This window comes from Trachinotus anak, unplaced genomic scaffold (assembly GCF_046630095.1).
Source record: "Trachinotus anak isolate AG129_WGS33_773 ecotype Australia unplaced genomic scaffold, CSIRO_AGI_Tana_v1 ptg000007l, whole genome shotgun sequence".
Taxonomy (NCBI): Eukaryota; Metazoa; Chordata; class Actinopteri; order Carangiformes; family Carangidae; genus Trachinotus; species Trachinotus anak.
This window is the reverse complement of record NW_027273858.1, coordinates 13,911,702-13,938,705: the sequence shown is the minus strand read 5'-3', so window position 1 is coordinate 13,938,705 and position 27,004 is coordinate 13,911,702. Positions and strand designations below refer to the sequence as shown.

The 27,004-nt window shown below is 37.5% G+C and overlaps 2 protein-coding genes across 2 annotated transcripts; one reads left to right on the top strand and one right to left on the bottom strand.

Moving 5' to 3' along the window:
• The first annotated feature begins 2,954 nt into the window (after nucleotides 1–2,954).
• Nucleotides 2,955–15,813, top strand: elovl5 (ELOVL fatty acid elongase 5). Its single transcript, XM_071480809.1, has 8 exons — nucleotides 2,955–3,093; nucleotides 6,610–6,674; nucleotides 7,015–7,202; nucleotides 9,663–9,740; nucleotides 10,359–10,530; nucleotides 11,105–11,229; nucleotides 12,250–12,384; nucleotides 13,064–15,813. The coding sequence occupies exons 2-8, from the start codon at nucleotides 6,617–6,619 to the stop codon at nucleotides 13,190–13,192; spliced, it is 885 nt and encodes a 294-aa protein (XP_071336910.1). The 5' UTR covers nucleotides 2,955–3,093; nucleotides 6,610–6,616; the 3' UTR covers nucleotides 13,193–15,813.
• A 2,955-nt stretch (nucleotides 15,814–18,768) lies between these two features.
• Nucleotides 18,769–25,420, bottom strand: fbxo9 (F-box protein 9). Its single transcript, XM_071480808.1, has 13 exons — nucleotides 25,268–25,420; nucleotides 23,736–23,807; nucleotides 23,222–23,353; nucleotides 23,060–23,117; nucleotides 22,587–22,686; nucleotides 21,727–21,857; nucleotides 21,515–21,629; nucleotides 21,171–21,289; nucleotides 20,448–20,538; nucleotides 20,271–20,366; nucleotides 20,065–20,158; nucleotides 19,299–19,453; nucleotides 18,769–19,214 (listed from the first exon to the last, which is right to left on the bottom strand). The coding sequence occupies exons 1-13, from the start codon at nucleotides 25,268–25,270 to the stop codon at nucleotides 19,106–19,108; spliced, it is 1,275 nt and encodes a 424-aa protein (XP_071336909.1). The 5' UTR covers nucleotides 25,271–25,420; the 3' UTR covers nucleotides 18,769–19,105.
• Between the last annotated feature and the right edge of the window lie 1,584 nt (nucleotides 25,421–27,004).

The following is a 27,004-nucleotide window of genomic DNA, read 5'->3' as shown; positions in this document are numbered from 1 at the left end:
TCAAAGTCACTGCTAGCATGCTCATTAGTAGAGATGCGATCATTATTATTATTATTATTATTATCTGAGACTGTAATGACATGGACAAAAACTGTATTATCTGTATCTCATTATTTCATTATTACAGAGATGTGGCATGAATGATTGTGCGTCCCTTAGAGTTGCTGTTATCAATACTAATATTTGGTACTTTGAGTTACATGCTGTTAACAATACAATCATAACTTCATAACTTCTTTCAGGCAAATGAATCAGCTTCCACTTAAATATGGAGTAATTCCCCTGCAGAGATTTATAACCTTTCAGCTCCTTGTTTTGGTTTTTTTCAGCCTGCATCTTTACTGTTTTAATTCACAACATCACAGCACTGATTGACATCGTTATCATCTCCAGATGGCGGTTGTTTTCAGCGCTCTGATTAATCCATTCTACACTTCCTGCCTGGCAGCAGATAAAAGACAGACAACATTAACGAGAAGGTGGTGATTACAGCGGCACATTTAACTTCTGAGGAGCCCTAAGCTTTCCCTTAGGAGTTGACGGAGACCAAAATAAAGTAAAGAAAAAAGTTAATATTGGACAATAAACAAATATAGAACTTTTTTTTAAAGTAGATTTTAATAGCAGCCCTTTCAATAGTTGTTTAGATATTTCAATCTGAACCAAAGGGGTTTGATGGACCAACATATCCATGCCTTGAGTGATGCTGCTGGCAAAGTTAAAAACAACTTTGGAAGGAAATTTGTTTTTGGATGCAGCGACCACAAAGACTCAAATCTTGACTTGAGACTTAGCCGAGATCTGTCTTTACCCAACCACAAGTCTCTAATCTTAACCTACACATAACCACCGTCAGCACTTGACTTTGATATCACCTTCTCAAGACTAGTTTCAAACCATCTTAATCTTTTGTCTACACCAGGCTGATGATAGAGCTTCAAGCCATCTGTTTGTACTCTGCTTACACCAAAAATTGTATTTATACTAATATCAATGTTGCAGTTTAAGACTATATACAGATATAACAAATCAAACAATCTTCTAATTCTCTGTTTATCTTCTAGTGTAAATATAGCACTTGTCCCGAAGCACTGAACACACTCTTGGTTGTTCGTTTTGAAGGGACGTACTTACAGCTTTTGATGACATCTGGCCCCTGTTCCTACAGAGGTTGAATGCTCTTACTGTACTGTAAAAGCGTCCGCTATGGTAAATGAATGTACTGTAGTGTAAAATATTCAAGTGATGCTGCTACGGCGGGATGGATGGTAGTCCTATTTAGTATATGACAATTTCCATAACCCTCTAAAACCTATGATCCCACGATCATACCCACTTTAAACAGTGACCAGTCAGGTCTGCTGTGATATTAAAGTATGTGCAACAACATGAATGATTTCGAGAAGAGACTGCGAAGGGTGTGTTGTTATCCCTATTTGTACCAATCGTGTTGATAAAAAGACATTTTTCTTCAGTGCCTGGGTCGCTGCTGTTGTTACTCTTTAAACTGATCAATGATCATAATATTAGATAGTGTTGCTTTTGCTGTACAATGAGAATAACACACAAACTTGACATTATAGATAGGATGATAGCCTCAGAAAGTAAATAAGGGGCCCTAAATAAACTTTTTGCCCCAGACCCTCAGAAACTCAGCTTTGGCCCTGGGTACAGCATCCTGATAAAGCATGTCCATAACTTTGTTAATTTTGATAGACCTATGTTGAATCCCCCATTTGTTTTGCAATTATTTACTTGTTTAGTTCAGAAACATGTTTGAAAATAGTGAACAATCCCACTTTCAATTTCCCAGAAAGATGATGTCCACAAATGTTTTGGACTTACCAACAGCCAAAAACCCAAATACATTCAATTTACAAAGATGTAAAACATGACAAAGGAAATCCTCATATTTGAGAACCGCGCCGTAACTTGCTAAATAAGGATAAATCAAATATCAAAATACAGAAGCTGTTGATTGGTTTTCTGTAGATATAATCAAGGCAGTAGCTTTGAGGTCATGCCAACAACCCGGTGATAACAAGAGTTCATACTATCAAGAGTTCATACTAGAGTTCACACTATCGAGAGTTTATGCTGTGTATGAGTGCGAAAATGTATAAATGATTGACCAAGTAGTGTAAATATTAAAAAAAAGAAGAGGAGAAATTCCTTATTTCACAAAATACCTGTGAAATGACATTTACTCAAGTTCAAATTTTAGGTAGGCTACTTGAATATTTCTGTATAATGCCACTTCATACTTATATTCAACTACATTTGTTTGACTATAGTTCCTAGTTAAATTGCAGATCCTATGCACAAAACATGATAAAAAAAAAAAGTGATCTTATAAAATAAGGTGCGGTGTATTGTTAAATACAGATATGATGCATTACAGATGAAACTCCCTGTTTCTAAATCGTTAAATTAGCCTTCTGTAACAAGAAAATGCTACTTGCACATAAAGGCAGAAGTGATAATAATCTAATAAAATAGACATATGGCAATAAAACGTACAGTGACAATACTCACATGCGCTTATTCAATATGTATTTTTAATGCAAGACTTTTTACCTTTCTAATGTGTGGTGGGGCTAAATTACCACTTGTACTCACTTTACTTAGGTAGTGTGAATTTATTCTCCATCTCTCTCAAATATGCCTAAACCGCGTTTCTTTGCTCATAAAAGGTACAAGGTTGTAAAACTGGGTGAAATGAAAAATGCAGCCTTCACATGCCCCAGGGTTAATAATTTGCAGGGATTATAGCCTATTAAACTATAATTAGAATAGGGCATAGATCGCCTTGATGCCATCTTTTTTGACTGCGTGTGTGTATGCAGATAGTGTGTGTGTGTGTGTGTGTGTGCACACCGGGTCACCTCCTGGCTCTAACCCTCCTGCAGGGCAATGGGCCAGTCTGTGCGTTCCTCCCACTATTTTCCACTGAGCGACAAGGCTGCACATTGTGCTCAGACCGGGCCAGCCAGCCAAGGTTACACAGCCGTCTCCTCTCCCCGCCTCTGAAGGCAGACAGTTCCGCATCCACACTCAACATTTCGCCCCCCTGGACGGCTGCGGGACTTTGTGGTAAGGCTTTCTATGCTATAATTTTGGAGTTTAAAAAAAAAAAAAAAAAAAAAAAAAAAGATTGTTGCAGCGCCCATGGCGTCTAAGCGATGAGTTTGGGTGATGCTAGAGCGGTGACCTCCATAGTCCCTGTAGCCTGGATGCGATCGACATGATGCGATAAGTTTTGGGTTTTTTTTTTAAATTAGTAATTATTTATTAATTCCTGTCTGGAAGTTTCAATCGCGATATAAGTGGATGATGTAATGAAATAACCGAGCCTCCCATCTTTCGCGTGAAGCGGAGACGGGGCTGCCGCTTCGTGCCGCGCAGGCGACTCCAGCGCGTAAAGTGCCGCTCACATTACACGTGTGACCCCGATGGAAAATTACTATTGTGCGACATGGTGGCGCAGGCAAGCGGCAGGACGGAGTTTCAGTTCAGTGCCGAGGTGGATTTGTCCCGTATTCGTGATGCTGCATTATCACCACCGCGACACTGAAGTATGGCTGTGAACACACGGCCGGTCCGGTGCTGCAGACTGTGTATGTGCGGTCATTACACTGACGAACTTATTCCTCCCGGTGAAAACTTTTTCGATGCTGCCTTCGCTGCTGCCTCTGGACTGGCTGTGATTTTGCAGTTTAGCATGTCTGTATGATGTCATGCAAAAAATATTGTTTTTAGGAAACTTCTAGAGAGCCAGTATGAAAAAATCCCCCCACTCTAGCGCTCTAGTGCACTATTGCATTATTATTTGTTATTTTCAATATCTTATTATTGATCTCGCTAATATATTTACCTGTATATTATATACATGCTATACATGTCTGTGTCTATACATTGATCTACTGTGTAGGCTAGTTATTCCTAATACTGATCTATGCAATTGTAATCACATCTCAAACTCAACATGCATTAACCATGAACAGAATCTATCTATCTATCTATCTATCTATCTATCTATCTATCTATCTATCTATCGGCTACTCTTAACAAGGTTGGATGATGTGACTAAAATCTATTTCATTTTATATTGCAATATCAATATGTGATATTGTAAAGTTTATAGAAAATTTATTAAGAAACGTGTGATAAAATAATATTTATTCCATTATCCAGTATGAAAATGTTCTCCATATGAGCATCTGTGTATGAACACAGCATACACAGCATATACAATATCACACTGATGCAATAATCATAAAGATCCAATAGGACAATAAAACAATCCAACTCATTAATTTGCAACTCTGGCCACAATGATCTAACACACCCAGAGATTTAAAGGGACACATACCACAGTAAGGGCGAAATGGTGTTGCAAAATTATGGCAACGGACATGTTTCATAGTTGTTTCATAGTTACATCATATTGCCCAACCCTAACTCTTACAGTAAATTAGCCATTATCAGATGCAGTGATGAAACCACAGTGTATTTCTGACCAATGTCATGATGATGCATTAGTGTTTTGGAAAGATCCGCTTCTGCTTGTTCAGACATATTTTGCATGGCTCCAGCATATACCTTGCAAGGACTCACTGACTGGCTGCTAACGTGGTCTCCTGTTGTGGCTCATCATGCTCTGATTAAGGCCTTGCAGATTATCATGTTTTGGTGCAGCCTAATGCATCTCTGATAATCAGAGCATGGACATTACTGTACCAGGGTTGATCAGAATAAGCCATATTTAGTTCCTGCAGATAAGTGATTATGGACAAATGCAACTATCATTAATATGCGATTTGTTGCCCAGGCAGCAATACACCGTAACATGCAGGGTTTAAAAAAAACTAGCACACACATAGCACAAAGATTTTTTTTGAGAAACTACTCTTATTGCATTGCATGCTTGTATGCTATCCTGCAACCCAGATGATACAATTATTACAATTATTTAAGTGAATTAAAGTGAATACTTCTTTAGAAGGATTAAAAAAAACGTAATGAATGTATGTGAACAAAGTCACTGACATGCCCCCTCAGTTCTTTTAGTCATATTTCAATATCATATGACTGTATATAAGTGCCATGTGCAGATTGAATTGAGATGCTTTGGCTAAATTTGATAGATCCTCTCAGATTTCTGCCCATAAAGTGCAAGGTTATTCTGTTAACTCGTAAAGCTTGATTCTACTTTCAACTCAGACGTACACAAAAGATTGTAACCCATCTGCAGATTCATCTATCATATTATCTTAAGTTTTGTGAAGGAATGTCTATCTCTGTTGGAGAAACAGGCCGATGTGCAGAGGTTCAGGTGATACAGCATGGTCTTGCAAACAGTATAAAGGCCTACAGGACTGTGTAAATACCTCTGAGGTGATAATGAAGAAAGAGTTTGTGCCTGAGAGTTATCAGGTTTTCAGTGTGACAGCTGCAGGGATTTGTACAGCTTTTGCTCGGCAGTGTGAATAATCTGGTCACAACTTTTTGTGGGAGTTAAAAACCCAGAATGTTTATTTTTTCTGTGGAGGTTCACTTGATATGTGGGCTAGGCTTTAGGGGGATGCTTTTTCTAGAGCTGTAAGGTTCCATCAGGGCTGCTACAAAGCAGTTTTAAAGGATTTCTTTGGAAATGTCTTCTTTGTCTTCTACACTTGACTGTGTGACTTAACATGTTTCTCTAAGCTTAGATTTCACTCAAAATACTTCCTGCGGGTTGATGATACTGTAGTATGGAGTGGACAAACAAGTTTGAGAAGTGAACCTTGTAGAAACCATTTAAGACATGTGAAGTCTTACAGTAATGTAAATGGCCTTCTGCTTTATATCACAGTGCTGATCCACTGTCAGAAACAGAGCAAAAATCTAATATTATGTTGTTAATAACATGTCATGTTACTGGCAGCTGTTTAAATAACCAACCATGTGTCAAGCAATGCAAACAAAAATGCACCATCACCACAATTTGACAGCTTTGGCAAGGGAACAGACACAGAGTAAACGTTGTAGCATTGCCTGGGCAAGACAGGATTCTGCAATTATTATTGCTGGAGCACGTTAGGGATGATAAATCTTCACATTTTGACACCCTCATTACCTTCAACAATCTAAAAGCCCGAGAATCGCTATGCAGCAGTCTTAACTGAACAGAGATGTGGTTATCTTCAGTACACACCTGCCTGCTCGCTCCTTGTTCTGTGTCCCAGAGTGAGAAGTGGCCACATTTCATCTGTTGTTGAAACCACAGGGATGCGTAGAATCAGTTATAGGGACTCGGGAGAGGACACAAGGCAAAAGAGACAGTAAAGACAAGAACTCTATACAATAACAAAAGTTACGATTCCAGCTGCTGTCTTAACTGGTTATGATAGGTATGTATTGAAATTGACAGGTTTTAGTCACACATTGTTATTAAAACACTACTTAGAGTTCATTATAATTTCCAGATGACTATTGTTATGATTACTAATCATGGCAGATTAATAAAGCTATCACACTTAAAGCTGCACTGATAAATATTTTTATTCCAACAATTGGTCCAATATCTAATGGATGTGTGTTGGCTCTCATTATGCATACTGTTTTCAGGTGACAAATGGAGACCTTCAATCATCAACTGAACACTTATATAGAGTCATGGATGGGTCCCAGAGGTAAGTCAAGTTTATATTGCCATCTTAGTTGCTGTTTGATTTCCAAAGTGTTGCAAATATTGTGATTACTGCAAAAACTCAGCAGAGTACTGCAGTTAACTGAAAAGCGAAGGTATTCAAAGTAAACTTTGACCAAAGTCATTCATTATATCGTGTACACATTGCATGGACTTGCACAAGATTTCAGTTTTTTTTTGTCTTTTTTTTCAACATCGCACTTCTAACATTTCGTATTGAGCAAACATTGTTCAGTACCCGCTGCTACTGCTTGTCCCCTCTCAAGTTCATCTGCTCTTACCAACCTTCACCTTATCAGCCCTTCTTTATCTCCACATTTCAGATCAGAGAGTGAAGGGATGGCTGCTGCTGGACAACTACCCACCAACCTTTGCACTCACAGTCATGTACCTTCTGATCGTGTGGATGGGGCCCAAGTACATGAAACACAGGCAGCCGTACTCCTGCAGAGGCCTCCTGGTGCTCTACAATCTGGGCATCACACTCTTGTCTTTCTACATGTTCTATGAGGTAAACACAGACTGCTCGGCAATGAGAGATGTGTTGAAGTAGGCCAAAGCAATCACTGCAATGTCACACTGCAGACAGATTATTAAAAAAAAAAAAATGAAGAGAAAATTGACCTCAACCAGAACTGCATACTCACCAAAACTAGTGTGTTAATAGGACCAGATATGTTTAATTATTTTTAATAAAAATACATTTGGAATTTTGGAAAAATGCCTATTAACTGTCTTGCCAGAATGAGATGAGAAGGTTGACTTTCATGTGTTTATACTAAATATAAGCCTCTCTTTCAATCTTGTTACCTTCAGACAGAGCCAGGCTCTCTGTTTTCAGTCTTTATACTAAAATAAGAATAACTTGGCTGTAGATTTATATTTAGTGTACAGATAGCAAGAGAGCAAACAAGCATATTTCAGAAAATGTCAAACTAGTACTTAAACCTTTTCCAGAAAAAAATAACTGTTAATCATTTTACCAAGATTTTATAAGGCAAGAGTTCAAACATGATGCTGAAAGCCAGGAGACAGTGGGAAACAGCTAGCTTGGCTCTGTCCAAAGGTAACAAAATCTGTTTACCAGTATACTAATGAACATATATAATTTGTTTGTTCCATATAAAAGAAGATGGTCCCTTCCTAAGCTCTCTATGATATGCTAAACTAAGCTATAGCTTTATATTTAATGAACAGATACGAGCGGTGTCGATCTTCTCATCTAACTCTCGGCAAGAAAGCAAATAGGCGAATTTCCCAATAATGTCAAACTACACTTTGAACGACACTTGACTGATTAGACAGGGGCCTGTGGCTGCTGGCGTCTCTCACTGAAAGCGACCATGAGGGACAATGCTATCTGGGAGTGAGAGGGACACAGCTGGACGCTGACAGGCTCATTGTTTCAGCCATGAAATCCCTCATATACCCTCGCAGACATCAGCACAGCCCCCTATTGTTTGTCGGAAAACTGCTTTTTTATAAACAGCTGACTAAATAACTGTAACTGATAGATCCATTGGTGTAAACAAACATGGCGTTTCATTCTTATTTGACAACGTGGCAGAGTCTGAGCTGAATTTGTGGTTTAAGTTGTGGCAATAGTGGCCTTCACTTCACTTATCATAGTGATAGTTATCTGTCGTTTAGTGTACCTGTTAACACCAGGGCATAAGGACCAGACACTGTGTTGTAGTGCTTGTGTAAGTCTAAAGTATCTGTCCTCTCCTCCCCATCCAGTTGGCAGAACAAGCTTCTTGTCTGTCTGCATTGCATAAGGGCCTGGTAGACTGTTCTCTGTGTGATTCATTAAACCCTGTACTCTGACCATTGCCCCGCCATGGGGTGAGCTTTTGTCAGTCCAAAATCAATACCACCTGACGTGAATCAAAATGCAGGGCAGTTTTGTTCTTGTCAACTTTCCAGGGTACAGCGGTTAATCACATAATGATTGTGATTAAAACAGATTGTAATACATTTCTTTATATGTTGACTAACACTACTGTAGATTTGAAGAAATAAGGAAGGCGGTACTGTCTATCGGGTTAGTGGGAGGATACCGTCTCTGCACCCATGATAAAATACTTGACGTTCAAAAACCAAAGGTTATTCTGATGCTGTTTTTTAACTGATGGCAGCTTCTTGGCTAATGTTAGTCAGTAAAGCCTTTTACAGCAGCAGACAAGGACAGTGGATCTATATTGATTTGGTGAATCAGCATTGAACCCCACCATCTATGTGCATTTGAATATTTATTCTTTAAAGGGGCATGACATCTATTATCCACATAAAGATTAGTTTACTTGTCACACAGTCAAATTCATAGAAAGTCTGTGTAATATCCTTGCATTTAATTTATTTAATTTATTTATATTTTAATTTGTCTGACATACACTTCTTGATCACACAGAGTCTGTGATTTTGGTATAAGCGTGTAAAATTATGGCAAACATATAGTCACAAGTGCACAGGTGTGCAGTGTTAGATAGTTACTATCAACCATCTACCTGTCTGGTCCTATCTACCTGTGTGTAAAAATGCTTTAAAATAATCAGATGAATTACTTCCAACATGCTGTGTGATAATATCATGTTCTAAAATCACATGAAGACCTTTAACCATCATGTCATACACTGTATTTCAAGAGGAGGGTGAGCTGGTAGTGCTTTACTCTAAACAAGATAAAATATTTATTACTAACTTCAGCAGCTAAAGATCAGTCACCACAATCTCACCACAAACAGATCCGTGGCCAAGTCAGGTTATCAGACGTGCTATCTGTCTGTGTATTTGTTTGTGCTTGTGCTCATTACTTGTGGGGGAAAGGACAGTCACATTTTACAACACCAAATTTTTCAAGTTTCACTGTTGCATTGCAAAAGTGCATTGTCGTGTCTGAGTGTTGCAAATGTCTTCATATGATTTGGTAATTCCAAATCCAGTCTCAATCATTTATTGGCTTTTTCTTCAGCTTGTTTCTGCTGTGTGGCACGGTGGTTACAACTTTTACTGCCAGGACACTCACAGTGCACAGGAAGTGGATAATAAGGTGAGTCGGTCAGGCTCACACTGTGAACCCTGTTTATGTTTGTTGGTGGGAATGAATGATGAAATGAAATTATTAACAGGACAGGTCTAACTACTACTGTACTACTGTAGGACAGGTAGAATATATATTTATATATATATATATATATATGTGTGTGTGTGTGTGTGTATCTAACATTAAGCAAAATGTGCATTTTTATTTTCTCTCTAATCTACTGCTCTGATTTCTTTGGGCGAGAACCTGTAAATCCCAGCAGATAAGCTGCAGAGACAGGGAGTCGATTTAATCCAACTCTTGTCATCGTGATGACTGTCTTTAGTGTCCCTACTGAGCTCTGCAGTGGAGGTGAAAACAAGGCACACAGAAAAATGTGCACTGCTTTGCAGTTCTGCAGTGATTTAATAAAAAAAAGTTTTATCAATGTGTCACTGCTAAAGAAGTTAAATTGCTTTATGATTAATCCTGAACTTTCAAGGGCCTTTGGGACAGATATCTGCATATCATCTTGCATTGATAAATGGTGTGTGTAGGAATTTACTCATTGTGTATTCTTCAGGAATATACAGTGTTTTTCCTTCTGTTTTACATCCACTTTTGTTTTGCTGTGTCTACTCTCAGATTATAAATGTCCTGTGGTGGTACTACTTCTCAAAGCTCATTGAGTTCATGGACACATTTTTCTTCATACTACGGAAGAATAACCATCAGATCACATTTCTTCACATCTACCACCACGCTACCATGCTGAATATCTGGTGGTTTGTTATGAACTGGATACCCTGTGGCCATTGTGAGTGTCCTACCTTAACTTTACCCTCCAGTGACGCAAATCATTCCAGGAACCACATTTAGGCTGTTTGGGCTCACAGTGAGCTAAATAATTCAAGTGCTCCAATGTTAAACCCATTAGCCCTGAAAACAGCCTGTTTTCCTCACAAAGCCTTGAAGGACACAGAGTGACACTTATTGACCCTGAACACTGCTGCACTGTGTAACATACTTCTTTGCCCTTTTCCATTAAAGAAAGCAGCAAAGCACTCTTTGAGGTAGAGGATCTTAAACTAGAAATCACTTCAAATATGCTGTTTACTGTTGACTTACATATAATGTGACATTTCTGATCTCTAAACATGTTTTATTATTTATCAGATGTTCGCTATATTATTTCTGTATTACTTTACTGTTAATGGCTTTTATTGATTTTACATGAAAATCGTAGTAATGGTTCTTAAAGAGCAGACTAATGAAAAGTTTGTTATTCCCTGTATGATCATTGTACTCCTGAATGCCAGTCGTTTGCCATTCACTGACCATTATTGCTCTTTAGATGAATAACTTCCTGTGTCTCTTCTTTGTCTGCTCAGCGTACTTTGGTGCATCCCTGAACAGCTTTGTCCACGTTGTGATGTATTCCTACTACGGCCTCTCATCCATTCCAGCCGTGCGGCCATACCTTTGGTGGAAGAAATACATCACGCAGCTACAGCTGGTGGGTTCAACCTTTAGTTTCTTCCCGGTGGTGGAAGAAGTATTCAGATCCTTTTCTTATGTGAAAGTAGCAATACCACAGTGTAAAAACTCGATTACAAGTTAAAGTCCTCCACTCAAAAACGTATTTAAGTAACATTTGTATCAAGCATTGACAGCAAGATGTACTTAAAGTATTAAAAGTAAACATACTCATACAGAAAAATAGCAAATTTGATAGTGATATATGTGGTTACATACGTACACTAATTATTTTTACAATTACATTATTGTGTAAGTAGCCTTTTACCGTTGTGGTTGATCTAACTATTTCCTAATCCCCCAGTCTCGTGGAGACGTTTCAGAATTGCATCTTAAAACTCATTTTTTCTTAAAAGATGTGATAAAATGTGTTAGTGCCTTAAGAATACTGTTTTTAACCTATTTTAATTTTTAAACCAGTTTGTATAAGAAATGCTCTCAAAAGCAGAATCTGTAGCTTGAAACAAGAACAAATAAGTTGCTGAGATGTTTTCACTTCTAGTATGTTTTGTAACATACTAGTATGTATGCTTTGAAAAATCTCAAAAGTACTATATACTATCAAAAGTCTCTCTAGCTGCCAAATAAATGTAGTGGAGTAAAAAGTAGTAACATTTGACTTTTAAATGCAGTGAAGTAGTATTAAATGTAGAGTACAAATACAGTACTTGAGTAAATGTACTTAACTACTTTCCACCATTGTTTTTACCCTCATTTCTCATCATCCTCCTTTATTCTTGGGTGTAAAAAATTTAAATGAAAGGTATTTTTGGTCTTCGTCCTTTGCTATGTACAGTATGTCATAATAGTTATATTCGCTTTGTAGAGCACGCTACATTGTGGAGCTGATGTTGCTGTTTAGATCTTTGGAGCTTTCCTGGATCATCCATCCATTTAAGATATTTTAGGCCCTGGATCAATATTACCTTTGTATAGGTTCTCAATGTCACCTTCTCACCCTGGTATGTGTCTGCATGTATGTGTCATGTTTCCTCCACAGATCCAGTTCTTTTTAACCATGTCACAGACAATGTGTGCAGTCATATGGCCATGTGGCTTCCCCATGGGATGGCTGTACTTCCAAATAAGTTACATGGTCACGCTCATTATCCTTTTCTCAAACTTCTACATTCAGGTTGGTTGTTTTTCCATTTCAAAGTGTTAATGAATGAGTTGAAATGATGAATCTAGTGATGTTTTGTTATTGTTAGGAAATTCCACGAAAAGAAACAATGAATTGATCTGCTCCGTGTATCTAAATCTTAATATATCTTATCCCTCTATGCAATACAGTTCTATTGTTTTCCAAAAACTATCAAAAACACATCAATGAGCCATATGGTCCTTCATTACCTTGACCGTTTATTTTGAGTCCATCCCACATGCACTGTCCTCCTACTCTAAATACCAGTATTCACTTCAGCACCAAGTGTGTCTTAATCCGCAGCTGAAAATAGCGCCCAACAAATGCAACAATTCTGACAATTTCGACAATAAGAAAAATAAAGCCAGCCTATCCTCTGTGTAATATCTGTATATTTGTCTTTTTACAGGGATAAATATGAAAATTTGTTGACCTATTTTTGTTGCTGCAAGCGGATTTATTGGGTTCAACATTTATGCATCTTACAATTTGCTTATAGCCTGTCCAGTACTGGAGTTTTTAAACCTCTGATAATATCAACTTGGCCAAAAGTAGTTTTTGTTTGTGCTTCATTAATTGCATCCAATTATTAATTAAATTATTCAATGTTCTATTATATCATTTTGTGTAATAGCATGTTCTCTCTCTCTCTCTGTTTCTCTCAAACAAGACGTACAAGAAGCAGAGTGGTTCCCTAAAGAAGGAGCATCAGAACGGCTCTCCTCTATCAACAAACGGACATGCAAATGGAACGCCGTCTATGGAGCACAACGTTCACAAGAAACTGAGGGTGGATTGACATTTGCGAAACAGATTCTCAATGTAGTGTGTTAGCTAATGCTGCTAGGAGGTATAAGTATCTTCTTATATAGAATAATCTAGCATTCACTTGAGATGAAATAAGCCATAGCCACATATATCCAGAGACTTTCCATGTTTTTGCACACACTGCTACTCATGGCATTGAATTATGAAATTATTCTAGTTTAAGGAGAAGAGTATTGTAGTATGGCTGACGCTGCACAATGTTTCCTCCCCCAGCTTCTTGAGGAAATTCATTCCAAAGCAAAAATCTTGCTACCAGCAAACAAACGTATTTTGACTCAGTCAACGATGCTTTACACACACCAAGTCCAAAGATGAAAGCTCCAGCGAGTCTGTTGGCAACTGAAGGTTTCATTACACTCAGTGACGTCAACCTAAGGGACAATTAAAACAACACAGGGCTTACTATGGTCTTTAATGTCTAACTAGAGCATGCATCTTGTGTCTTGCCTTATCTAACTCCTATCTGTGCTATTACATAATCCTAAATTTTGTCCTGTAATACATTTCGTTGGCAGGTATTGTAGTAACAGCAGAGGTTGCATTTGGCTGTATATTTGGTCTCCAATTTGGAATATTAAGCCATCTAACTAACCAACGCATAAGCAAAGCATAAAATGTATTTCATATGCGAGGCTTCATATTTAATCCAGTTCAACACAATTTCAGAGGGCAGTTGTTGTGTTTTATGAGCACAATTTAAACTCTGCCCTCCTTAGTATCCCCTAATTAACAAAAATCTGTATTTCTCCTTTCACACTGTGTTATACCTACTGTAGCTTTATCCAGTAAATGCAGTTAGAACTTGAATTCACTGACATGAATTAAATGAGGCGATGCCCGTTAGGTCTGCACTACAACTTTTTGATAACTATTTAGGTATTACATTTATCAAGGCAATATAATCATACTCTATAATTCAGCACTAAATATCCAAATATGTTATATTCAAATAAATTTCACTACATAGTTGAGAATGAGAGCTCGCTATTGACCATAGAAACAGCAGATGAAAAACCAATTTCACCACAATGTCCATTCACAGACGTAGATGCTCTGGTTCTTTTGTTTGTCACATTATTTTCACCAACACTTGGGTTTGGCCCAGGTGTCAAGAGAAGTTCTTAACATGATCTGAAAAATGGAAACCTCATCTGCTGAGGAAGATCATATGATACAATTGAAAGTGCCAGAACAGCTACTAAATGGACCTCATAGTGGAATTATTTTTTCAAATACTGTTTTATGGTTATTTCTTATTTTGTAGTCTATACATAAATAGGGTGCCTTCTAGACCAGTTGATTTGGTTTCTAATGTAGTATTTCTCATCTTTTCAACATGCTATCACCAGACACATGTTGGTCTATTTTACACTAATATGTGTCAAACGTCCTGTTCAAATCCTGTGCCTGATTCTTCACTTGTTTCTTTTTCAAATATCAAATGTCCTAAATGATCATTCCTATCAGCTGGCACATTCGACATGCAATAGTGATTTGTATGTTAAATGGATAGTTGGGAAATGCTTTTTGCTGAGAGTTAGATAAGATCAATACCTTTCATACTGTTAGCCTAGCTTAGCATAAAGACTGGAAACTGGGGGAAACAGGTAGATTAGCTCTGTCCAAAAGTAGAAAAAAAAAAAATCTACCTACCAAAACATCTAAAGCTCACTTTAAATCTTCTTGCCTTTGGAAAACAGCCTGCTGTTTCCAGTCTTTACACTAAGCTAAGCTAACTGGATGCTGACTGCAGCCTTATATTTAGTGCACAGATCTTAGGTATCCTCTTAACTATTACTCACCAATAGTAAGCATCAGAACTGTTTCTCTTATTTACATCTTAACATGATTTTTGTGATGTAAAAACAGCAAAGTCGTTAGATGAGAATGAAATTTTTGGTGGGAAAATAAGGTTGCAGTGATGCAACTATTTATTCATTTGTGTTCCTTATGTTATTTTCCTTTCACCATTGACAGGGGGTCTATTGTACACAGTAAATGCTGGTATTGGAAACAAAAGGTATTCAGATGTTTGTATTATGAACTGTGAATCTGACACCCTTGCTATTGAGCACTGCTGCGTCACTCTACCATGCTGATTCAATTTAATGAGGTGCTATGTGGCCTTAACCACTGAATGAGCATGACATGTTGCACAAAGGTATAGGTGACCTGCATTCATGTTCGCTGCATCAGAAATAATAGTCAAAATGTGATTAATACATACAAAGGCCACAGTTTCTCCGCATGATAAATCCTATCCACATATATCTACTCAGAAATTTAACTATAGTTAATTTTTTTTTTTTTTTTTAATTTCCAGCTACAGTTCATCATTGGTACAATTCCTCTGTTGTACAAGGTGTCAGCACTGAGGGACACAGGGTTTACATATTTAAGGACAGGATTAGCGTTAGCAATATAATTACTTCCCAACTGATAAAGCCAAGGAACCGTACAGGTATGAGATATTACATTTTATAAACTGTTAAAATAAATGGAGACATTTCTGAAATCTGGGGTAAATGTGGGTTAATATGCTCTGACTTATGCTTTACTCATTGTAACATTAAAAAACAAACAGATTGTAAACTTGCTGGTTTTCCTTCCTTGAAAATGATGTATATGCTACAAATAATGTTGCTTTTAGAAAGAAAGAAATATCTCTAGGGAAACAGAGTTGAGAGTTCATGGAGCCTGATAAATATTTTGAGTTTTAATTCGATTAATTTAATGGTTTGTGACAACATTTATCAGCCATGCTTTGTGTTTTATGCTATATTAGCATGCTAACACACTAGACAAAGATGTTGAATATTATACCTGCTAAACGTCATGAGGTTAGCATTTAGCTAAAACCACTGCATGACTGTAAACTTGTTATTAAATTTTAATGAACATGATGTAAGTCAGATTATTTTCTCCAAACTGGCTCTAATAAACAAAATATACTATAATGTCAACTGTGCTTTGTTAGAGTAATGTAAAAATACTTAAGTGAAACCTTTTGAATTAAAGCGTCAACAAATGTTTCACAGAAAGATTGAGACCAAAAATCCACCCCGTAAAGTCTCTTACTGTAGGTAAGCATGATGTAAGGTGATCTGTTATTAAAACAAACAAAATTATAAACCACATTGGCAAAAATATATTTAATTTCACCTTATTATGTGTATTACTCTACTACAACCTTTGCATATAATAAAATTACTATATGTGAATGTTAACATGGATTTGGGGGTGGGGTTATGGGATTCATAAAGCTTGTTCCTACTTTGGGTATTTTCTCAGGTGATGAAATAAGTGTTTATGTGGAAAAGTAAGGTTTTAGTTTTTTGTTTTGCATTCAGATGCCGTAAACAAATCAGATATTATACATGGTCTCCTATAGTGAAGGGAAAAGTTAGAAGACAGATGCTCCTCAAATATAGTAGGTTTTGATTTTCACAGATTCAAGTATGATATGGAATACTAAAATTACTAATACACGAGTTTCCCCTGAAAGATACTTCCAGAGCCTTACTCCTATGTTGCTACTTCAATATTTAAAAAAGAAATGTCAGTATTCACTGTTTTTTTGCTCCCAATTTTTGGAAAAAACCCATCTTTTGCAGTGCTGCTGTAGTGCTAACGGGTGTTAACATCTGGTTCATGCACCACAATGATGTTTTTGCTAACAGACAAAATGTATAGATTGGCAGGTAAAATACTGCCAACAGCAGTGATTCAAACAAAGGTCCTGAAAAGCTTCAAATCATTAAATTTCATTATAAAAAATGTCGGCAGCTTCATAATTCCACTTAAAATGACATGACATACTGTAAAATGAAAACATGAATGAAATTTTACTCTATTCCTTTGGATTGAAGTTTAAATTGAAATTAGGATTTTGTGAGCAACCAGATCTGACTTCAGAGAGAAGACGTGAAGCTGCAGTATAGGGGGCAGAATTTGCAGTTTCCACTTAAACATGAACTTTTTCCTAAGAAAACACAGTTTTTCTATTTTCTGATACAAGCTCCCAACTCTTCATAAGTTTTGTAGCGATAAGGCCAAAGCCTTTTTGACATTCTTGGTAATGATAGTCCAGTGTTGACTGTTAACCTGATGTGGATCAGGCTTAGTTAATTTAGTCTTATATAGTAGGGACACATAGCTGTTATATAACTGTTCCTGAGCTTTACTTTACAGAAACAAGACACTCACCCACTCTTCTCCTGACAGTTCAGTGATTTCTCTCTTTCCGGTCAAAATGTTGAGCCAATGATCTACACTGAGTCAGCCCCCCACCTTTTCCCTTCTCAGTCCCGTCCACTTAAGTGGTATCTCTACAACTCCTCCTCGTCTGTGCTGTGTACAGACTTGATGCACTGGAATACTGTGCACAGTTCACATTTGGAGGACAGAGCAACTGTTTGTGGGCTTTGGTGGTGTGTCTGCTGGCCAGCCACTATGCAAACAATGCCTTACTCACTCATTTTACAGAGGCCATGGCCTGAGGGAGGCAGAGAGGGGGCGGGGCAGCGGTGTTGAGGTTTTTCTCCGAAAACAGCAGAATTGATGTTTTTTTTTTCTCAAAGTGATGTGTCAGACTTGTAATCTCTCTTAAGAATGACTACAGGTGGTCTACAGGTTGTCTAAGTGTCATTTTTACATCCGGCACACAACAGCTGAAACAGTTTTGGCCCACAGTAACTTTCTTGTCAGGCAGGTGATTCTCAGGAGTATATAGCCTCTCACTTCTTTTCAGTACTCTCCCACTGTATTCAATGTCAGCGTAACCTAAAAAGAACAAACTGGGACTTCATTAAAGTAAAATCCACCATGTGCGTCGTCATATCAATATTAATCATGTTAACATGAGTATCTTTTTTCATGTGTCTGATGAATAATGAATTACTGTATTTTAAAATGACCGCATCGTTCAGAGTGGGTGACCATTTATTTTGAAGTTCCCCTGTTTAAATGTACTGCACTGCAAGGTAAGTTTAACAGCATCAAAACCCAGAGGGATCACGTAATTCAACTCAAACGTGATCTCAAATTAGAGGCTATAAATAAGAACATTTATTTTTATAATTATTTTGTTTTCTCCTCTCAACTATGTTTCTTTAGAATATTTTGAAAAACCGACTAAAGTCAACAAGCCTCAAATCATTTTAGTCTAATCCAATACAACTTCCGCATTTATTTTTTTTTTTTTTTCTCTGCAAATCCTGTTTGATCTGTCCGTGCTTGGTTCCCAGAAAATGTAATACGTGGATTATACCCCTGTGTGTCCTCAGCAAGACAAATGATGTAGAAGTCTAAAATCACATCTGCAATGTCTTTTTACTGAGGTTGTGTAATAGGATGTCTATAATTTTACTGATATGTATCATTTTTTAGAAAGCCATGAGTGAATGTTACATGCTGAAGAAAGATAACCTGCCTGGTTCCACATCACTACCCTGAGGCTGATATTTTATTATTGACCCAGTGTCTTTCTATGTAGTATTTGTCCATACAAGTAATTTAGTTTAAAACAAATTAAATTGTAGGAGCATATTCTTTTCACCACTGTTTATTTGAAGGAGAAAGTGCACCATGAAACAAAAACAGTATGAACATTCATTGCTTGGAACAGATGGGAAAGGTTGCTAATTATTTTAGCTCTCAGCACATTACCATAATTTCTGAAATCAGAAAATAAGTAGTCTTCTATTATGTAAACCTGTAACATAACATGCTTGTGTGTAGGAAACATGAGGGTTCGTACTGTGTACTAACATGATAATCCAGCTGCAGCACAAATCAAACAGGCTGAGGAATATGCATTCTGTTAAAATGTAGATTGAACTTTTGCTGTGGTCTTCGTGGGATCATGTGCAGGTCTCCATGCTACTTAAAGAGGCTGCTCAGAGAAAGCAGTGTAACTCTTCACGCGTGCAAAGAAGAAGGGTGTGTACATCCTGTCCAGTTCAAACGCTGTGACAACTGTTTCCCCAGTCAGCCTAAAAACATACTTAATGTCAATTTTGAAACAAATAGAGATACAATTTGTCTTTTCCACAACTACCGGCAGTCATGTGTCTTACTTGTAGGTGATGTGGCAGGAGTGATGGATCCAGACCAGCTTACTGGAACATTGACGCCCCCCAGAGGACAAATGCAGTCCCACGTGGAAGGTGTGTTCAGCCTCTGGAGCTGGGTTCCGCCTGCAGAACCGATTCCTTTGAAACTCGGTCGCTTTCTGTTAAAAAATAATATAGTTTACAACCTGAGCCATAAACTGACTGATTAAGAGTTTTACTTGAAATCCGTGTGTTACTCAGTAGCATGCCACTGTGACATTACTAGTTAAGGAGTAGTGCAATAATTCATATCTAAATTTTAGTACACTGCCGACTTGTCCTTGAATAGCAAAGACTGTGTAATGAGTTATATGTTTTGACAAGCGCAACACAGGTGCAAGTATGTAAACACATTAATTAATTATAATAATAATTATCAAATACTTAATTCAACAAAATATTAAAAATACTGTAAAGGTAAGTCGAAAATAGGAGTATGAGAATAGTATTACTTTTTTGGATTACTTCCTATCTGTTTTCCTGGGGGAAATTTGTTCCCAAATTAAGTAATTCATTTGTATGAGATTTACCTATTGTGCAAGTTAATTGAAAAAAAAAAAAGTCATCTTTTCCTTTCTGAAGTAGCTGCACTTAAAAAGAAATGTCTGCTGGCATTGTTAATATGTCACTTGACACAGATTCCCCAGTAAACAAGACAAAACCTCATCTTTAGTGCTTTAAAGGTTGTGCAATAGTCACTAAATCTTTCCTATATATAACTTTTTCTCACCTCCTCCTTTTTCTTGCAGACAACAGCAAAAACTTTGGTTTGATTGTCTGTCTCCTGTGACAGACGGAAATGACCCAGCAGAACAGAATCCATTCTGTGAAACGAAGACATAATTCAACAATCATGCTGGCACTCAGCATGTGAAATCATTTCTGATGTTGCAACGTCTATTCTAACTGAGTTTATAGAAAACAGAGAAGGGGGACCTGGTGTTCCTAGTACGCAAGCGAGGGACAACAGCCAGAGGGTCCTCAGGGGTGGTTAGCATGATGACGTGGCCATCCGGGAAGAACCGGAGGTATCTGTGATAACAAAGTCAAGGCTTAGCTCTGATATCTGTACAATTCACAGTCAATAAATCAGGATTAAAGTCAAACATCTACCTGTAGTACTCAACATGGTGCCAAGCCCTGTAAAATCCATCCAGGGATTCCTCTCCTTGACGAATGTATGATGTCTTGCTGATATAGACACCTGTGAAAATAATATGAATAGAAGTTCAACATCCAGTAAATCTTTGGATGTGAAGTGTAGTAATATTAATAATTGGCCAGTATTAACCTTTGGAAGCAACATCAAAATCCGTCATTTAAGGCATTTGGCTTTAGAACTGTTGTGTATATTACAATTATGTTAACGCTTGCATCAGAGACATTTTAATAAATGAATAATAATTATATCAGTATGTGTAGCTGAGTAAGATATAAACCTAAAGATCAGTCCATTTTCCATGGTTATGTTGATCAACACAGTGCCAGTAAAGTCTATTCACAACACAGCACAATGAAAGCAGCTATTTCACATTATTTTTCATGATCTTGTGTATTGAAACCAAGTGTAAGCCTAGCTGTATCACATTTTTCAGGCTGGCATATTTTCAGATTTCTGCAGTGATGGTTTGAAATTCCACTGCCACTGCAAGGAGCCGCAGTGTGCTTTATGCTAAGAGTAGCCAGGTATGTCACAAAAGCCCTCAAAATGTTTTACACCTGAATTTATAAAGCACAATTTGATGGGTCAAAGGGCATGGAGGAATATAACATACCAGCACTTATCACAAACTATGACAACATCCTAGATTTGTAACAGATGAAATACTTCATTACCATCAAAACGGACACGAGGCCTTTGCAGAAACATCTCCCTCCAGGATTTGAAGGGTACAAGTTTGGTGCAGTTCCGCCCCCACACTCGTAAACAGGCTGAGCGCCAAATCTCAGGGTCCCTGGAGAGAAATTTAAAGTGAAAACAAAAAAATTTAGATTGAGTGAACCTGAAACCACATATACAGAAGTGGCTTTTTAATTGCTTCATCTATTGTGCAGCAACAATGAGATCCCCTGACACCCAAATCACAAGTAAACAATTTTGAGAGGCAAACACTCAGAAAAGAAAAGCTGTTGGCAAACAAGCTGTTGCACATCTGATCTGTTATGGCAGCTGGGCTGACCTTGCACAAATGTAAAACCCCCGGCAAACCAAAGAAAGCTGCTCCAAGGCTCGCATGTCCAGATCACTCGACACAACCCAACGAAATATGTACATCAGGATTTCCCGCGGCAAGGCTGCAGTCAGATAAGACATGAAATAAATCACTTATAATAAATGCAAGTTAGTAATGATTTTGCACGTTTACGATCTAATAAAATGACAGATTTTTACCTGAAATATGCATCTGAGTCATTTCCAATGCAGGTGTGCAGATCTTTGGAAAGGCGCTTTCCAGAGTGAGCTGCTGCTCAAAGTAGGCAAGTAGATCCTCAATCTCACCATCAACATCATTGTCCTCCATGCTACATAATTAGACATGACATGTTCAGGTTAAGAAGTGAGAGTTTCCCTTTCTCTAATACAAGCTTGCACCCTACATTATTCATCTTTCAGACATAAGGACCTTGTTGGAGGTTTCTTCCTGTTAAAAGGGAGTTTTTCCTCCCCCGTCGCCAAGTGCTTGCTCTTTGTTGGGTTTTTCTCTGTAACAAAGTAAGGTCTCGGCCTTACCCTGTAAAGTGCCTTGAGATAATGTATATTATGATTTGGCGCAATACAAATAAAATTGAACTGAACTGAATTTAATTGTTTGCTGTTGGTGTAAATGGGTCAGCACATATAATCCAATCTGGGTGTGACTTTTAATACTGCACCTTTTTAACTAATATGGCAGATAATTAAAGTCCTCTTAGCCATAAGTTAAGATGGCAAGATATTTTACCTTGATAAGTACAGAGACAAAGATGCTGCATTAACTTTTTCATGAGGTGACAAACCAAATATATAATTCATAAGGCGCTGTCTGCCATGTTGACTCTTCAATTTAAAATCAATGTTGCAACAAGCACTTTTTAGGGTCTGCAAAGCACACAAACTCATAATAATCATATGAATTTTGTGGATTAAAAAAATATTGACTCTTGTGGTTAAAGAGATGATAATTAAAAAAAAATACAGACTGTTCACTGCATGCTGTAACACTGGTGACTTGGATTTAGTAAATCAACAGAGAGAACTAAAAAGCAACTTACTAGTTCCCTCCAACTCGGTCCGCGTCAGGAGGACGACTGTAGTTGATTTTAAACTCAATGTCAGGCACAAGCTGCATAGACATGCGATAGAACTTGATGGCTGCAAGAAAAAACGTCAAATTATGCATAGAAGAAAGAAATTAAATTGAAGTGCTCACAAAATGGAATCCCCTGTTTTGGTTTCTCGTAAAGAATTTACAAAACTATATGGGTGGATGTCAAACATGCTCAAATACTGTCTATGGCTACAACTTCTGAATTGTTGAAATCATTCAAGTTGCATCTAAGACAATGACTGGTGGTTATAAATACCTTTATTATTTTAAATCTGATATCTTGTGGTATTTAGCACTGGCTTACTCTATGAACTAACTATGTCATTTCTGTTAGTTTCTAAGGAATCAGTTTTTGTGGTTAACCTAACAATTCATCCTTTCACTGGTGATTTTGATCTCTCTCTCTCTCTCTCATACCCTCATAGACAGCTCCATTCTGCTCCTCCTGCACAGCTCTCAAGAACAGCTCTGTGGCCTGAGGGAAGATGACTCATGTAAGTCATTTAACAGCTCTGTACATTTCAGAAAACACTACAGTACATGAAGTAATGAAACAGAAGAAATCATTTCACAACTTACTTTCTCCTCTCGAGCAATTTCTTGTGTCCTCCTCAGACCTTTAGGTCGCAGCAGTGGGTCGCCTATTCCACTTGCTCCAGAGCTTGGTTTGAGTTCAGACATCCACTGAGCTCTGAACACATTGAGCTCCAGCTGCAATTCAATGAAAAAAAACAAAACGTCCTGAGCTTCATTGTTTGCAGTTTACTGTAGCAGAAGGGTTTTATCAAGAACTCTTTCATGTAAAATTTCTTCCAAGTATTAGTGAGCACATTTATCCTATTAGACATTTCTGTTAAATTGTGTGATAAATAGCATATTTGTGAGTTATGGCCGAAAACATTATTTATGAGGTCACAATGACCTTGACTTTTGACATTTGGCCACCAAAGTCTAATCGTTGAGTTCAAGTGAATGTTCGTGTGAAATTTGAATAAAATCCCTCAAGGTGTTACTGAGATGTCGCGTTAACAAGAATGGGATGAACAAACGGATGGACAACCTGGACATAAAAATAATAATCATGATTTCTCACCTGAAGGTTTGGGTCATCTAAACCTTCATCTTCATCCTCTATCGTACCGCCAATATCTGTATTTTCTTCAGCCTGTACAAGGAAGAAGTGAAATTACTTCAATTCATCACAAGAGCCATTTGTCTTCAAAACCTGTTACTACTGTGGTTGTGGATTTGTTGAGCTTTTGGATTTGAATTCAGCCTATGCTAAAGAGTAAATCAGTGTATTTTATGTTGCGTTGTGTTATTTTGCAAATTTAATATATGTTTTTAACCTTTGTAATGTACATTTTCTATTTATTATCTGTACGACACATAATTTCTGCTGTGTTTTTGCACAGCCTTGGGATGCTTGTCACATTTCAGTGTACACCACGTGGTGTGCATGTGATAAATAGAAATCACCGAATCTTTCCATTATTGCTTTACTGCCATCACTTCTGTCAAAAACAGATATTTGTTGTGGGAAACAAGGCAGAGAGGAGAGTACTTGGGTTATAATGAGTAGGGGAATGTAACTAAGTACATCTAGTCAAGTACTGTGTTGAAGTATAATTTTGAGAAAAATATTTTACTGCACTACATTTATTTGACAGCTGTAGTTTCAAGTTACTTTAAACAGTAAATATTAAGATTTTACTTTTTTTTTTAAAAACATAAGGGTTTTGCAAAATATGATGCCTTGTTAAAGAATAAGTTATCTAAATGTATATACAAGCAGAGCTGAAACTATCAGTTCATAAATCAATTAGTTAATTGTGTCTTCCTTGTAAATATGTATATTTTTTTATTCAAAAAATTTTAGGCTGACAAAACAAATAGTGATAGACCCTTCCCACTATCTTCAAGATGAATCAAGAATAATCAGCAGATTATTCCATATTTTATATATATATATATAATTATTATATAATAAGTGCTATAATTATTAATTTTTTCCCCCCTAAATTATAAAATAGGCTTCACGTTAACCAGCTGCAGTATAAAATGCTGTTAACACATGAACCCATTATCAGTAATAAGTCAGTTATATATGGTTGGATAACACTGACAGGGGAAATTTCTGCATTAAGTACTTTTACTTTTAATACTTTCAGTACAATTACCTGACTATACATACTAATATTTCGCAGTATTTTTTACAGTGGTACATTAGTACCTTTTACCTGACTAAAGGGTCTGACTGCTTCTTGCACTGTAATCATCTCTGAAAACTGCTCAGTAAACTTGAAAACCCGATCAGATAAAATCAAAAGTAGCAGCTGGTAACTGCTGTGCAGCTAAAACACTCGGTGATGCTAAGGTTACCTTTAATTTACAATGGATCTGCGGGAAAACTCATGCCAGTAACTCTTTAATTCAAGGGACTTGTCGCTAAAGTGAGGCCACAGAGACAGTCAAGGGTCGGGCAAGTGTTTGTTAGTTACCCCTGAAGAGACACGTCGAGTACCGTGAAGTACAGGTGGACGGGCAGGTGACGTTAGCGACGTTAGCTAGCTAGCTGGCTAACTCGTTTATCCACGAATAACAGATAAAAGCACGGTGACCCACCATGACAGCTCGGTCGGCAGGTCCTTCTTTTTATCTTCACAAGCAGTCAACACAAGCGTTTACAGTTCACGGTCGGAAAAACGGACAACACAACGGACATATTTACGAGCTCGCAGGAACGCAGCCATTTCGCTGAGAGGCCCGGAGCTCCACAGGAAGTCAGGCCGGGTGGTGGAGCGGGACAGGGGCGGAGAGCAGAGGGGCACCCTGCTGTCTGCCCTGGGGTGTTCCTGTGCATCGGTGGCCTTACACAATTTTACATGTTACATGTACAAAATACAACAAAATGTATAAACTGACATTAAATCAGGGCCGTGCACAGACATTTCAGGGGACAGGAGCTCAAGCTGCAAAAAAAAAAGGACATTCTTTATAATTATTTATATATAATTAAAGTTATGTATGCTAGAATAAAGTTACTTCCACATTTATTCATTTCAATACCCATACACTCATGTGGAAGTTTGCATGCACGGTATGTAACTTTGGCAGCTAGGAGTCTCCCAATCAAAACAATAACAAAAGATGGTGTTGGGAGTTCTTGTCTTTTACCAGATTCTCCCAGAGCCCTTGAGAGAGAGAGAGTCGCATCATCTCCGATCACTCCAATGCACCTTTTTTTTTTTTTTGCAGCAATGGTGGATCATGGAGACAACAGAATATGCTGCTTGGGACGCACTTTAAAAAGTAAGATGTTAAAAGAATGTGCATATTATCGGCACAGCTGAATCAAGTTAACATGTGCATTAAAGCAGGTTATATTTCCCCCACTAAATGTTGTGGAATTAGAGTAACATGCTAAACATGATTTTTAGGGGTAGTTAAATATGAATTAAATATATATGTTAGTATATAGTTAAATGTATCAGTGGGAGCATGTGTGAATATCTATTTTGGAGTACAAGCTACCCTTACACAATAATAAAGACTATTTTTGTGATACAAAACTGCATATTTGAGACTAAAAGGTAAGGAAATGCATGAAGATTCACACTTAATACTCAAAGTATTACACTAACATATTATAAAACTAATCTTCACACATGTATTCTATTAATGTGCTGTATAAAGAATCTTGGTGGTGTATTAGTAACCTACTGTAGGAGCACTAGGTAATGCAAGGTGGAGGAGCAGTGATGCATCAGGTCAGGGGTGTTGAGCGGACAATAGTGCGCTTCCTAGTGTCACTGGGAGGCGCGAAAACTGAGCCATTAATACATGAAACTTCACATGGGGCCCCAAAGCACCTAAATACAACTTTACACATTGAAAAAAAAAAATTCCCTGGTTAACGATGGAGTTATTCAACAAAGACACAAGCTTTTTTTCACTAGGTGTTTTTTTAGTTTTTTGTCAAGTATTGTGTGCTTACTCAAAGGTAATTCATGATGGTGACTTTATATTGCACCAGAAAGAAAGGGTAGGTTCTCCTGAATTATATGATGTCTAACAGTTGATGCTGACTGAAAGAATAAGCTCAATGCACAATGCTTTCTCTTTCTTTTTCGATCTTTATTGAAAAACATTCAAGGGAACCACAACGCTGACACATGCAGATAGGGGATATAACATCATTGACAGCCAACCAAATGAAATGGATCGTTGCCATGATTAAATTCTGTATTTCTCCAATTTGAGAATTGCAAGAAACCTTTGGGATAATGTAGGTACACAACTCAAAAACATATGTATGACATAGATCTAGTCAACTTTTTTAATGTGGAAAAGTTACATATA

Excerpts from the sequence above, each read along its gene's own strand:
- fbxo9 (XM_071480808.1), bottom strand. Across the intron at positions 22,687-23,059 it reads GAATGGAGCTGTCTATGAGG|CCATCAAGTTCTATCGCATG; the intron begins GTATGAGAGAGA and ends TTTTTCTTGCAG. Across the intron at positions 20,159-20,270 it reads TTGCGTACTAGGAACACCAG|AATGGATTCTGTTCTGCTGG; the intron begins GTCCCCCTTCTC and ends TTCGTTTCACAG.
- elovl5 (XM_071480809.1), top strand. The coding sequence starts at position 6,617 with ATGGAGACCTTCAATCATCAACTGAACACTTATATAGAGTCATGGATG. Across the intron at positions 7,203-9,662 it reads CTTTCTACATGTTCTATGAG|CTTGTTTCTGCTGTGTGGCA; the intron begins GTAAACACAGAC and ends CTTTTTCTTCAG. Across the intron at positions 12,385-13,063 it reads TCTCAAACTTCTACATTCAG|ACGTACAAGAAGCAGAGTGG; the intron begins GTTGGTTGTTTT and ends CTCTCAAACAAG.